Source organism: Rhinatrema bivittatum, chromosome 3 (genome assembly GCF_901001135.1).
Source record: "Rhinatrema bivittatum chromosome 3, aRhiBiv1.1, whole genome shotgun sequence".
In the NCBI taxonomy this organism is placed as follows: domain Eukaryota; kingdom Metazoa; phylum Chordata; class Amphibia; order Gymnophiona; family Rhinatrematidae; genus Rhinatrema; species Rhinatrema bivittatum.
The window spans coordinates 123,888,865-123,904,281 of record NC_042617.1 but is presented as its reverse complement, the minus strand read 5'-3'; the positions used below and the strand labels follow the sequence as shown (position 1 = coordinate 123,904,281).

At 44.4% G+C, this 15,417-nt stretch overlaps 1 protein-coding gene across 4 annotated transcripts in view; it reads right to left on the bottom strand.

Moving 5' to 3' along the window:
• XPO1 (exportin 1) overlaps positions 1 to 15,417 on the bottom strand; it is a 321,445-nt gene that overhangs the window by 68,693 nt on the left and 237,335 nt on the right. For all 4 annotated transcript variants that reach the window (XM_029593698.1, XM_029593697.1, XM_029593699.1 and 1 more), the window contains one exon: positions 10,234 to 10,428. In XM_029593698.1, the coding sequence (XP_029449558.1) occupies positions 10,234 to 10,428 (195 nt within the window). The remainder of the gene's footprint in view (positions 1 to 10,233; positions 10,429 to 15,417) is intronic.

The window sequence follows — 15,417 nt, the reverse complement described above, 5'->3', positions numbered from 1 at the left end:
ATTGGTGCTTCTGACATAAATGGTTAAAAGATAGCATTGTGTCCCCTCCCCAAATACATTCCAGCATGCTCAATAATTGTTCCTTCCATAACCAGAAGGCAGTATTAGGTAGACCCTGGGAGAACTCAGTATTATGGAATAAATTAGACAAAAATATTCTTTTTTGCCCACTAATTTTTCCTTCCACCTGTCCCAGATCAGCATGGTGTGCCTGGTTGTTGGGAGCATAGAAGGGCATGCCCTCCAAGTTTTCCATGGTTGCCATGGTATAGAAGATAATGGCATACCAGACATCCATGATTCTTCTATGTGGACCCAGTGTTTCCTATCCTGCATATTGTGCCATAGGACTAATGGTTGCAACTGGGCTGCAACATAATACCAAAGATAATGCGGAACCCCTAGTCCTCCCTCTAGTTTAGTTTCATAAAGCACATTTCTGCTCACTCTGGGTGGCCTTCGTTTCCAGATGAAACTAAAGGTTTTCCGTTGCCATTGTTTTAGGAAAGCAGTGGAGATAGGTATGGGAAGCGATACAATAAGTATGAAACAGATACAATAATTTAGGTAAGGTGTTCATTTTGATAGTGGCTGTGCGCCCTAACCAGGAAATAGGTAGCTTACTCCATTGTTCCAGATCTGTTGAGGTTTTTTGCAATAAGAGGGTGTAATTCAAATGAAAAAGTTCTGCAGGATGTTTGGACAAATAAATACCAAAGTATTTAATTTTATGGGAAGCCCATCGAAAAGGATGGTTTTGCTGTAACCTTTGTACAGTGGGTGGTGTAAAGGTAACATTAAGAATTTCGGATTTTTCCCAATTGACCTTAAACCCCGAGGCATCACTGAAAAGACGAAGCTCTTTCTCTATCCCCAATAGAGAGGTATGCGGTTCTGTGACTGTGAACATGATGTCATCCGCAAACAAACAGAGCTTATAGTATTCGGTCCCTACTCGAAAGCCCTCGATCTCATGACTACATCTGATGTCAATCGCCAGGGATTCCAGGAATAAGGCGAATAATATAGGAGATAGTGGGCATCCCTGTCTTGTGCCTCTACAGACTTCAAAACAGTCCGAGTAACCATTAACTTTCAGACAGGCCCTGGGATGTTCATACAGTTTAGATAACCATTCACAAAAGTAAGGCCCGAATCCCATCTTTTTCAACACACCAAACAAAAAAGGCCAATGCACCATATCAAATGCCTTTTCGGCATCGATAGAAAGAAATAGCAATTCCATTTGGCGTTGATGAGCCAGCCACATTAAGTCTTTTTTTTTTTTTTAATTTTATTTTTATTGAAATTTCAACATAAATTACAGAATTCAATATTCTCAGAAAACAGATTTTAGTAATCTCAAGATGGAAAAAAACACATTTTTCAATTATTACGTTATATATCTGTCATTAATCATAGGAAAATAGGGAAGTCCAATTAACATTGAGCAGTCAAAAATAAGAGAATTACTTTCAAACTAAGTATTCACCAGCTGCCTAGATTTGGATTCGTGATTAAACCTCTATTTACCAAAAGCTGTGACATTATCAGGAGTGTGAATCTAGATATACACGTAATTGCATAGGGTCAAAGAATATATACTTAGACTCTTGATAAATTACTATGCATTTATATGGAAAGCGTAAAATAAAATTTTGCTCCCCTTGCAATAGCTTCCTGCCTCATCTGTAAAAATCTCCTTCGCTTATCCTGGGTTGATTTAGTAACATCCGGATAAATCCAAATTCTATGACCGCGGAAAATATATCCTTGATTTTGAAGATATAGACTTAATACGGCATCTCTCTCAGCAATAAACACAAAGGTTACTACCAGAGTTTCCCTTGTCTCAATAACAGATTCAAGAGTCAAATCAAGTAATGCCGTAGCATTCAAAAAATCTCCTTGACTTCCTTGCAGATATTGATTACCATCCTTCCCTTTCCTTAAGCCTCGGTATGTAATAAATTTTTTAGATGGCCAGTGACCCTTCTTCAGGAAATTTTAAAATATTCTTTAAGTAAGATTTAAACATATCTCATGGAGCCACAGCCTTTATCTTTGGAAAATTCAATACTCTCAAATTAATTCTTCTGCTTTTATTTTCCATTCTAGTGAAACAGATAGTCTCAGATTTAATTAGATTATTCTGAATTTCTTCATTTTTCTTAAGTTTTTGTTCCATTACTTTCACATTTTTTTCCAAAGCTAATATTTTCATGTCTAAATTCTTAGTACTTTGCAAATTTTCTTTCAACATTGTAGTCAAAGTTTTAATAGAACTGTCCATTGAAACTAGCATTTTCCAAATAAGATCAAGAGTTATTTCTGGAGGCTTAACTGAAGGTAGGTTGCATATTACATGTACCTCTGATTCGTCTGTCCCTGTAGCCACAGGTTCTCCGTTCACGCTGTCTTGGTGTTGCTGCTCGGTCTCCGTGCCCCCAGAGCCCTGAAAAATAGGGCACTCCGAAAGGATTGCTTTACCCGCTTCCTTTCTCGGAGCTGTTGTTCCTAATGAAGCCGCCTTTCCCTCCAGCCATTCAGCCGTGGCATCTCCAGAAATACTGAAGATTTCTGATGGCGGTTCCAGAGGATTCGGAGCGCCGGGGCAGAGGGATGTTTCCTCCACCTGGGGGTTTGGCGTCTGCTCCACGTCAAGCTCTCCTGCGGTTCCTCCCACCAGCAGTTGTCTCACGGTTCCAGCAAACAACGATTCGATTCGCGATTGTCTCAAGTCCGAAACTGGCATTGAAGTAAAAGTTGCTTTCAATTTTGCCTCTCTTTTAGTATGAAGCATGGCAGAAAGAACAAAGGTAATCGGCAGAAAGGCAAATTGTAGAAAATCCGCGGAGCAAGGTTGTGAGCGTTCTCTCTAGGCGGCGGCCATCTTGGACTCCCAGCCACATTAAGTCTATATGTTTTCTGATGTTATCTCCAGCGAGTCTTCCCGGAATAAATCCAGCTTGGTCTTTGTGAACTAGGCCGGTAAGATAGTTATTTACCCGATCCGCCAACAATTTAGCCAATATTTTAAGATCTATATTTATCAGGGAGATAGGCCGATAAAAACCACAGGTGGTAAGATCACGTCCTGGTTTGGGTAATATCATGATGCCGGCCTTATTAGCTTCTTGACCCATGGAACCCCCCATGCGAAGGTAATTAAACATTTTTTGCAAAGGAGCAACCAAGTAGGGGCCAAACAGTTTGCAGAATTAGACGTTAATCCATCAGGTCCTGGCGACTTCCCTTGTTTGAGGGATTTGATAGTGTTGAGAATTTCTACAGTAGAAATCTCAGCATCTAAGATAGTCCGGGCTTCTTCCGTTAAGCTTGGTAATGGGGTCCTTTCTAAATATTCATCTACCTGGGCTTGAGAGATCGCTGAGTTAGCACTATATATAGGGTGGTATAGAAAGCGAGAAAGCGATTTCTGTATTATTTGTAAGCCTGACATGTTCATTTTTAATTTTTGCTATGAGATTTTGGTATTGCAATTTCTTTAATTTGTGGGCAAGGTGCTTCCCAGCCTTATTACTCCCCTCAAAGTATTCCTTTTTTGTTAATAATAGCTGATGGTTCATTGTGGCAGACTCCAGACACAAGAGGTCCTCCCTTGCTTTAGTTAATTGAATTAATACCTTTCCAGATCCAATGTCCAAGTGATTTCCTCTCCGGTTAAGAGACAGCGCATTCTTCAAACTGAGCAGCGATGCAATGCCCAGTAGAGATGTATGTATCCTGGTTCATAAAAACTTGCCCTTCGTTGTACCCTGGTCGACCCTGGTGGCCGCTATGTCATGATAGAAGGGCTGCTTCATTCTGTCTCTTACTCTCGTTACCGTGTACGCCCCCTAATACTGAACAGTCTGATTTTTTCCATACCATGACTGGAACCTGAGCCTGGATCCATTGCTTGACAGATCTGCTCCCTCTGGGCAATGGAGCCCTTGCAATTTGGGGTTTCAAGATCTAAAACATAGATTCAATCTATCTGATGCCTGGCGACACCTTCGTCCCAGAGAAAAAGACTATACATTCCATTCGCCGCATCATCGTTCCTCATGAGGGGCTTCTAAAAAAAACTAAGAAGTCATGGGATAGGAGGAGATGTCCTTTCGTGGATTACAAACTGGTTAAAAGACAGGAAACAGAGTAGGATTAAATGGTCAATTTTCTCAGTGGAAAAGGATAAACGTTGGAGTGCCTCAGGGATCTGTACTTGGACCGGTGCTTTTCAATATATATATAAATGATCTGGAAAGGAATACGACAAGTGAAGTTATCAAATTATTCAGAGTAGTTAAATCACAAGCGGATTGTGATACAGGAGGACCTTGCAAGGCTAGAAGATTGGGCATCCAAATGGCAGATGAAATTTAATGTGGACAAGTGCAAGGTGTTGCATATAGGAAAAAAATAACCCTTGCTGTAGTTACATGATGTTAGGTTCCTTATTAGGAGCTATCACCCAGGAAAAAGATCTAGGCATCATAGTGGATAATACTTTAAAATTGTCGGCTCAGTGTGCTTTAGCAGTCAAAAAAGCAAACAGAATGTTAGGAATTATTAGGAAGGGAATGGTTAATAAAATGGAAAATGTCATAATGCCTCTGTATCGCTCCATGGTGAGACCGCACCTTGAATACTGTGTACAATTCTGGGCGCCACATCTCAAAAAAAGATATAGTTGCGATGGAGAAGGAACAGAGAAGGGCAACCAAAATGATAAAGGGGATGGAACAACTCCCCTGTGAGGAAAGGCTGAAGAGGTTAAGGCTGTTCAGCTTGGAGAAGAGATGGCTGAAGGGGGATATGATAGAGGTCTTTAAGATCATGAGAGGTCTTGAACGAGTAGATGTGAATCGGTTATTTACACTTTCGAATAATAGAAGGACTAGGGGGCATTCCATGAAGTTAGCAAGTAGCACATTTAAGACTAATCGGAGAAAATTATTTTTCACTCAATGCACAATAAAGCTCTGGAATTTGTTGCCAGAGGATGTGGTTAGTGCAGTTAGTGTAGCTGGGTTCAAAAAAGGTTTGGATAAGTTCTTGGAGGAGAAGTCCATTAATGGCTATTAATCAAATTTACTTAGGGAATAGCCACTGCTATTAATTGCATCAGTAGCATGGGATCTTCTTAGTGTTTGGGTAATTGCCAGGTTCGGCCTCTATTGGTAACAGGATGCTGGGCTTGATGGACCCTTAGTCTGACCCAGCATGGCTATTTCATGTTCAGATTTCCCCATTTCTTCTCCCAGTCTTTAATATGGCTGGGGATGGGGGAGAACTCTCTGGGGTCCATGACCGATGCGGATATTACTTATTAATAAGAAAGGGAAAGATGCTTTGGCCGATATGAACCACACGGCAATCTCCTTATTGAATTCAGATATAAAAAGTTTTGCGACAGTACTGCAATTGCGTCTCAAAACCTTGGCTCCCTCACCTAGTACGCCCTGACCAAACTGGGTTTATTAAAGGTAGACATTCCACCTCTAATACTAGAAGGCTATTTAACCTTCTCCATTTAGCTAAAACCAAGGCTTTGGCAGGGGCCATAATTTCTCTAGACGCCAAAAAGACATTCAATCGCGTTTCTTGGCCCTTTTTGTTAGAAGTTTTAGAAACAGCTGGGATTCCGGCACGTTTTACTGCTTGATTTGCACTACATACGAATGATGTCGAGCGTGCCTGAATATTAATGGCTGGCTCTCCTCCTTTTTTGAAATCCAGAGGGGCATACGACAGGGCTGCCCCTGTCTCCTTTGCTCTTTGACCTGGCTACTGAACCCCTGGCCGCCGCCATTAGACAACATCCCCACATTTCTGGTTTCGTTTTTGGGAGCAAAACTCACAAAATGTCTTTATATGTGGATGATGTTTTAATATATATGACTTCTCTTAAGACCTCTGGGCAGGTTCTTCTTACTCTTCTGGGGCACTATGGTTTTCTGGCCGGGTACAAAGTTAACTTTGATAAATCTGAACTATTCCTTGTTGACTTGAAAATTTTAATCCCGGACTCGCTCAGAGTTTAAAGTAGTTCAGCAGGGCTTTAAATTTAAATTCTTTTACTATACCGATACTCAATACGCAGTCTTATCGTACCGGTTTACAATAGAACAGGGGAAACCAATTAACAACTATATAGAAGGTAAAAAATTACATCAAACAGGGAGCGAAAAACATGGGAGCTGGAGGACAGGAAAGATATTTTAAAACGATATCAACTGAAGAGTGCTAAAATAGTCATTGAAAACAATGAAAACAAAAGACAGCGATACAAAATCAGCTAGATTAAGCTCGGCTGTGGGTTAATCTTAGGTAATTATTCACAATTATTCATAAATCTTGTGGACGGGGAAAGCATGGAGGGGTAAGCAGGGGGGGGGGGGGGAGGTGGGAGGCGGTCAAGGGTGAGAGACAATGTGTTTGATAAAATGTTCCTTCAACCATAAGCTTGAGTGAACAGCCAGGTTTTCAGTTTCTTTCTGAATATCTTTCAATATCTAGGTGGTTTTTTTTTAATTTAATTTTTATTGTTTTCAACTCAATAAGCAAGACAAAAAAATCTTACATCTGTAAACAGAATGATGATAGCGAAACATCACATATTATGCATAATATGACACTTACACAGAAAAAATACACCATTGTAATATCAACTAACTTATACATCATTCTCTATAAAGGAAACAAATGAGGGGCCTGTAACCCAGGGTGTTTCAAAGGAAACATAATACAACTGAAATTATCTTAACATGGGCGGTAGTAAATTCCTTTAATAGATCATGTCAGGGATCGCTCTTGTTCAGAAGGAATTATTGTTATTACATTCCTGGAATTTAAGAAGGATTTCAATTGCTCAGGGAAAAAGAAACTGTAACATTCATTTTGACCTCGTATCACACACTTACAGGGATATCTAAGTGTAAAAGAATATCCCAATGTGATGACTTGAGCCCTCAAGAGACAAAAAATCACGCCTTCTAACCTGTCACCCTTGCAAAGTCAGGAAATACACGAATAGTTTGGCCGTGGAAATTTGAGGAGATATTTTTAAAATATCTCCTCATTGTTTCATTCAATTCTTGTTCCATTATAAAGGAAACAAGCAGGGTGGCCCTCTCTATTACCACCTCCGACGAGTCTTCAAGAAACTGTGTTAGAGATGGCATCCACAGGAGCTCCATGAGGAAGTTCTTTGCTGATATTAGGCTGGAAATAAGTTTTATTTATGGCTGATGGCTTGTCTAGGTCAAATCCAAGATTTTGATGGAAATAGTTTTTCAAGGTAATATATATTCCTTCTCCCAGAACTCTGGGGAAGTTAACGAAACATAAATTCAGGTGTCTAGAATGATTTTCTAAGTACTCCAGTCTCCGTGAACAGATTCCAAAGTCTTTAATAAGCTTGAAATTGTTTGCTTGGGTTTGTGCCAATGTCTGTTGTGTAGATACCATTTGATTCTTCATTTCTTGAAATTGAGCATCAAAAGCAACATTTTGAGCATTAATATTTAAGTTCTCAATTTCTCCCTGGCAAACCTTCATTGAGGTTCCAAAGCTCACTATCAGATCCCAAGTCGTTTCAAGAGTTATTATAGCCAGTTTAGCTGGGGGCTGAAAACACTCACCCCCTTGCTCCGGCTTGTACCTTCCTCGACAGTCCCCATGTCGCTGTTTCAGCTCTTCCTCTCAACTCCTCCGAATCTTCTACTGGAGATGAGGAAATGGAGGAAAAACTTGAAAGGGTAACACCATCTCCAGTAAGCCGGGAGAGGAGTGGAATCCTGGCAGTACTCCTCCACTCTGACCCCCTCCCCCCCCCCCGTGGCAGTTACTCCGATGATGACATCATCTTGGACTGCAAGCTCCAGGGGAGGGACGCTGGAAACTGGAGCTGGCGGGAAACGCAGACCTGGGGGACTCAGCATGGTTTCCCCAGGTGACTGCGGTGCTCCCTCACCGCTAGCTGCAGCGGGGAGAGGAACCCCCTACCACTCCGGCAGAATATGAAGATATCAAACGCTGACCCGATGGCAAGGATCCTTCTGGAGGGAAGACACGGACCCGGCCTTTTCCCTCTCCCATGGCAGACCCAGCCTCAGGATTACTCAGATCCTGGGTACTACTGGTTAAGTTCATGGCTGACTCATCCTCTGAATGGGAGGAGCCAGGCTCGGCAAAGCCCTGGGAGGCTAACTCTCCCCTAGGCCTCCTCATTTGCTCAGCCAGCTAGCACTTGAACTTGAGTGCGCATAGATTTTGAGCACCTCCGCGGGTCGTGGTGAGGCACGCGCACAGCCCGTGTGCCTAAGGAGGTATGCGCGTACGAATGCGCGTTATGTTTGAGCACACGCATTGTTACGGCACAGCACGTGCGCAGAGCTAACACGCACCGTGCATACCAATGTTCTATGGTGGGCAATGGAGACTCACAAAACTGTGCATAAGATGGCGCCACTGCAGCCTACCAAGCAGTGTGCCCACAGAGCCTAAAACGGGGCCTAGCCCAGCCGAGAAAGGGGGGGGGGGGGGGGGAACAGGACGGACGATGCTCAACCCGCTCGGATGCCCACTTCTCCTTACCCCAACAGAATCAGGAATGTCATCGGTACGGCTTGCCAAGCAAGGAGACCAGAGGAAGTCTTACCGAGACCTCTCCAATGTCTCTGAATTGGAAAGAATCATCTTCTCTCTTTACTTACCTGGGCTCAGTGCTTACCGGCTGAGTACAGAGACTGTCTCTGGCTGCGGAGGGAGAGGGGCTTTGGCCGTGACCACCACGCTCAGCTTCCTGCACCCGCTGCCTTTCAGCTGCTTCAGCAGCAAAGTCCACGCCGGGAACCGGCTACTGGACCAAGGTACACCTCTGAGGGATCTCGGAAATCACCTCAGGAATTCTCAGCTGGGGGAGGGACCTTTAGGTATCACCGCAGGAGAGTGGGGCTCAATCTTTCTCCAATTTAAAAGTAGAATTTCTTCTTCTAAAGGGTACAGCGATCCCATAAAGGAAAGCACATCCACATCTGCTAGGAGACAGAAAGATACTGAAGGGCTGAGATCACTGCAGGGGTTATCTATGGTGATGTCAGCTTTGAAACCTGATTCCGTCTCCATCTGCTGTATGTTTTGTTTTATTTCAATTTTATGATTATGTATGTAAAACTGTTCATCGCCTAGGCCTTTTGTGTTAGGCGATTCACAAATTTTAATAAATGTAAATGTAAATGCTAGCAGGGGAGCATATAACCCATTGGTCCTGAGTCCATCTGGCTACAGGCAAGGAAACTCCTGTTGATCTCCCTTCCAAAGCTCCTGTAGTCCTAAGAAGCTCAGAAACGGCTTCTAAGAGCATAGGAAGTAAAGGAGGCGGCCCACAATCCAAGTTTTCTCCTTCCTGCAAAATCAAGATGGCTGCTGCAGCAGAAAGATCACCGGAAGGAAAAGGCTGGCCAGATGACCCCCCAGCTGCAGCATCCCAGCCTGCCCCCTCCAAGTGTGCCATATCTAGGCTAAATTCCCTTTCTTCCTGGCAAACTATACAAAATTTACTCTCCACTTGACCCTAACATGTAGTACAGTGTCTATTTTTCAAGTTCCTACACAGACATCCCATTGCTGGTGCTCCCACTTTCTACACCCAGAGGGATCTGCAAAGACTCTGGATCCTCATCCGGGACACGCCAGTGCCACAGATGCTATTCCGAAAATGCTGACTGCAACTAGGCTTATTTTCCTTATGCTCCACTTCAGCTTTGCTACTTATTTTTAAAAATTAAAATAACAATTAGATAAGTGAACCTAAGGAAAAGCCAAGCCAGGAGAAGAGACTGAAAAAGGAGAGATCCCAGCCCTAACACAGAGAGTGAAAAGGGAGTAGGGTTACTCTCAGCACTGCCAGCCAAGACCCAGTTTCCTAAATAAACCCCTAGTCTCCAGGGAGTCCAAGACTATTCCCCAGCAGAAAAGTGTTCTCCAAAATAATTTTCACCTAGCCTAAAACCAGGACTCAGTCACAGCACGGGGTACTTGCCAATTACTTGCTGGAGACAGATTACTGGCAAGCCGAGTGCAGCATACGTAAAGGGGTGATGTCAGCAAGTCTGCTCTGTCTCCATCTGTTGGCAGGGGAGCATAACCCATGTATCTGGTCTGGACAGACTGGATGACAAGGAAACAAATTATGAAAATACAAAGTGTAAAATGTATGATTACCTTGTTTATCATATTTAATGTGCATTCAAAAACAGCATCAAATATCTGAGGTATTTCAGCTGTAATGTGTCCTCCCAGTTTGTTTACAATGGTAGCCATTGTACTAAGTACTTCAGGTTCTCTTGCAGCAGGTACATTTCTCTGGTAATCAATTAGGACAGCATCCAATAAAGGAGGAACAAAATTTTCAGCCACCTGTTTGCCAAAACAAGACAAGAAAGGGTGTGAAAGGAAGATTAAGCTCACGTATCACCTAAATGGTTTTTAAAAGGAACACAGAAACTTTATGCATAGCATTGTAACTATTTTCTTCATTATTCACCTAATTACTGCAAGCAATCTCTCTCTCTATATATATATCTCTATCTACATATATGGGTAAAAGATTTATTCTCCACTTGTCTGCTTCACACTAATGTACCAAATCCACATGGCAACTTTGCACTACACAAACTTCCTGTATGATCTGTGTCACTACTATAGTATATGTAGCATGGATGTCAATATATTCATATGATTGTAGCTATACCGGATACAAGAAATTATACTACAAGAAATCAAAGCTTCTCTTATGCTTACGTATATATTTATTCCATCATATTTATAACTGCCTCCCTTGCCAATAGGCTGCCCAAAGCGTATAGAATAAAATTTAACACAACACAATAAAAAGCAAAAATACATGGGAGGAGGGGGCAAGATGGCGGTATAGCTGATGTCATGATGCCCTGCTGTCTGACCTCGTGTTTCTTTTCCTACCATTTTTTCAACATGCCTCCCAAATGAAAAGGAAAGGTGAGGATCTTCCCTCCAGACCCTGCTCTTTCATCGGGCTAGCAGGTTATCACTGCTTTCACGATTTCTTTAGCAGCTGTGCAGAAAGTAGGATTCTGGTGTGTCGTGTGAAAACTGCATGTTCCTGCGGATGAGACGTCCCTGAGCCCAGATTTGCGAGCCTCCAGCGCAGGGAGATGTCACAGCAAGCGCTGCCACGGCACATACTGATGAGAAGTTATGCACGACCGCGGTGGAGGGGTTGCTTGCTTGCTCTGTGTCGCTAATACAGGATCCGTTTTCTCTGTCGGAGACTGGTGGCAAGGTGATTGGGTGTGTTTCTCCTCCCCCTTCTGTAGCTGGCTGTTGGACTTAAGTTGGTGGTGACACTACCTTTGGCTTGCCTAGCCCAGGAATTTCAGAACACTAAGAAGAGAGTCATTTAATATTCCATCAAGGCCAAGGTGGAGACTCTTGAGGGCATTTCAGATTTGGTAGCTTGTTAAATTTGCTTAACACTAAGAAGATCCTTTTCTCCTCAAATTGCAAGCAAAAATCTCCAGATTTGCAAGAGCAAATAACCTCAACTAATTAAAAAATGTTTTTAAGTTGAGAACACTTAAAACTCTTCAGGAGTTCAATGTTACCACTGTGAAAGTCCAGAATGTCCTCTCTAGATGCATTGAATATTTAGAAAATATGAGACGTCTAAATTTGCGTTTTTTGAATTTCCCCAACGTTTTGGGGGAAATACCATATGAGACTCTGAAGAGGTATTTTAAGCAGATTCTAGGAATACTTGCTATTTTCTTCCTAAAAATTTCTGGATTTCTTCAAAATATTGAGGTCAATCTTCTAATCTTACTAATTTCCTTGAAAACTCTACATTGGAAGTTTTTGATCGGAATACTCTTCTGGTTTCCTTTATTTCTTCTGTTGACTTGAGTAATGTAAAGCATAGTTGCTTACCTGTAACAGGAGTTTTCCTAGAACAGTAGGACGTTAGCCTTCACAAATGGGTGACATTGGAAGGAGCCCGGCATGGAAAACATATGTCAGTTTCTAGAAACTCTGACTGGTACACGAGCATGCCCAGCATGCCACTATCCATGTATCCATGCAGGGTCTCTCTTCAGTCTCGTAATATAGAATTACGAAAAAATAAAACATTGAAGAAACCCAACTCTGCAGGGTGGCGGGCAGGTTTCATGAGGACTAATGTCCTGCTGTCCTAGGAGAACACCTGTTACAGGTAAGCAATGTGCTTTCTCCTAGGACAAGCAAGATGGTAGTCCTCACACAAGGGTGAATCCCTAGCTACAGGCTGTTCCGAAAAAACGACAGACACACACCTAACTACGTGCCAATGGGTACAACACTGGTGCTGTTGGTAACAGAGGGAGACAGTCTGAACCTGAAGAAAGGGTCATAGATAGGAAGAGCTGGGTTTTACAGATGAAAAAGATTCTGGAGGACAGACTGGCCAAAGCTGCTGTTGCAGCCATCCCTGTCCAGACAGTAGTGAGAGGCAAAAGCGTGGAGGGAACTCCATGTCGCAGCCTTGCAGATCTTGTCCAAGAGGACTGCTCTCAAGAGGGCTACTGAAGCTGCCATGGTTCTGACAGAATGAGCCTTGACATGGCCCCCAAGCTGCAGGCCCACCTGAGTATAGCAGAAGGAAATGAAATTTGCCAATCAGTTGGACAGGGTCTGCTTAGAATCACAACTCCATTAGAAGAGTTGCGAAGACAGCCTTCTACTTGGAACAAACGGCAGGCCGTAGGCAAAAACTCTCTTGCAATCCAGACTATGCAGAGCCCATTCACCCTGGTGCGAATGAGGCTTGGGAAAAAAGATGGGCAGTACGATTGACTGGTTAAGATGGAAATCTGTTACTACCTTCAGCAGAAACTTGGGGTGGTTCTGCACACTCACCCTATCATGGAAGAACTTCATGTAGGGCTGGTACGTCACTAAGGCCTGAAGCTCGTTGACTCTGTGTGCTGACGTGACAGTGACCAAAAAGATGACCTTCCAGGTCAGGCACTTCAGATCACAGGTGCACAGTGGTTCGAAAGGAACTTTCATGAGCTAAGCCAACACTACATTGAGTTCCCAGGACACAGTGGGATACCACAGGGGAGGTTTCAGCTGAAGCAGGCCCCGCATAAAAGCGTCCCACAATGGGTTGCACAGAGTTGGGTGAACTATACACATCCCGGTGGTAGGCATTGATCGCACTCAGGTGCACTCTAAGAGTTGGTCTTTAAGCCAGCGTCTGAAAGATATAGGAGGTAATCAAGCAGCTTCGGTGTAAAGCAGGAGAACAGATCCAAGCCATGGTGCTCACACCAGATGGAAAACCTCTTCCATTCCAAGCCATAAGACTTCCGAGTGGAAGGCTTCCTGGAAGCCACCAGAATTCGAGACACATCATCAGATAGGTCAAGGGGCTGCAGAATCAACCTCTCAACATCCAGGCCATTATGCACAAGGCCCAGAGGTTGGGATGGCGCAGTGGCCCTTGATCCTGCGTGATGAGGTCTGGGGAGGTCTCCAGACTGATCGGTTCCCGGAGGGAAGATCCCGCAAGAGCAGGAACCAGATCTGCCTCAGCCAACGAGGATCATAGTTCCCCTGTCTTTTTCAAGTTTCAGGAGAGTCTTCAGCACCAGAGGAAGGCCCAATGACAGGCAAAGGCATCTGAGGCTGGTTTGCCATCCACCCCGTACAGGGAGCATAACTGATCCACTTTCCTGTTGCAGGGGGATGTGAACAGATCCATGTCCAGGATCCCCCACCAGAGGCAGAAGATCCAATCCGTCACTTCCTGATTCAGGGACCACTCGTTGGGTCAGAAGGCTTGATTCAGCCTGTCCGCCACCACATTCTCCATATCCTGGCCAGGTACATGGCTCGGAGCACCATACCCTGTGACAGGGCCCAAGACCAGATCTGAATAGCTTTTTGGCACAGGAGGAACGAATTCGTACCTCCCTGTCTTTTGAGGTGCCACACTGCCACCTGGCTGTCGGTCTGGATCAGAATCACTCTGTTGATCAGCCAATCCCTGAACGCCCAGAGCACGTACCGAATCACGCTGAGTTTCAGGAAATTGATCTGTCACTGTTTCCTGGGTGGACCACAAACCCTGGATGCGAAGCCCCTTGACATTGGCACCTACCCCAGGTTGGGGGTATCCGTAGTGAGCATAACCTGGGTAAGGGGACTTTGGAAAGGCACCCCCTGCTCCAAGTTGGCCAGGCTCTCCCACCATAACATGGAGCCCTGGAGAGGCGGAGTAACGCGGATGTGGAGGTCCTGGGTGGCCTTCCACCATTGGGACCGCAAGGTCCATTGGGCTCTGCGCATATGCAAGCGAGCTAAAGGGGTAATATGGGCGGTCGCAACCATGTGCCCCGAGAATCATAGCAAGTTGCGTGCCGAAACCTGCCGACTCTGATGGACTACTCCTACAATGGATACCAACATGAGAGTCCAATTGCAGGGGAGATAGGCTCAGGCAGTGTCCAACCTGGTGCCAATGAAGTCCAATTGAGGCAACAGGTCGAGATGGGGCTTCAGGTAGTTGACAATAAATCCTAGGGACTCGGACACCCGAACAGTCAAGCGCAGAGACCGTACCTCTTCCTCTTGGGTGGGGCTCCTGACGAGCCAATCATTTATGTAGGGAAACACATGCACCCCAATTTGCGGAGGGACGCACCCACCACAGCCAGGAACTTGGTGAAGACACATAGGGCCAAGGCCAGGCCAATTGGCAACCACCCAGTACTGAAAATGATGCTCACCGACCACAAACTGCAGATGCTTCCTGTGATCATGGAAAATCTCTATGTGGGGGTAGGTATCTTTTAGATAGAGGGAGCAAAGACAATCTCCTCTCTGCAGGAGGGGGAATCAGGGAGCCCAGAGAAACCAACTTTTCTCTTTTTAGAAACCTGTTCAAGGCTCTCAAGTCTAGAATGGGATGGAGTTCTCCTGCTCTCTTTGGAATCAGAAAATATCTGGAGTAGAACCCCTGCCCCCACTAAGTCAGCAGCATAGGCTCGATGGCCCTGGTTGTCATGAGGGCGGTGAGCTCCGCCAATAGAATTTCCTGACACCAAAAGGTGCACGGGGGAGAGTCCAGAGAACAACCAGAAAGTTCAGCCGGTATCCTCAACGTACAAACCCCATTGGTACGATGTAATACTGGGTCAGCATGCCAGGAAGAACCATAGTCAGCCCCTGACTGGAGAGTCCTGCATCAAGGGTATGGGCGGTTTCTTACACTCTCTCGCCCCAAGTCAAAACCCCATAGTGGGGCTTACCTGGGACATCGGCTGAGGTTATTTCCTAGGGCAGCCCCTAGAACTAATGTGCTGGGAATGGACGTGAGAGACGGGA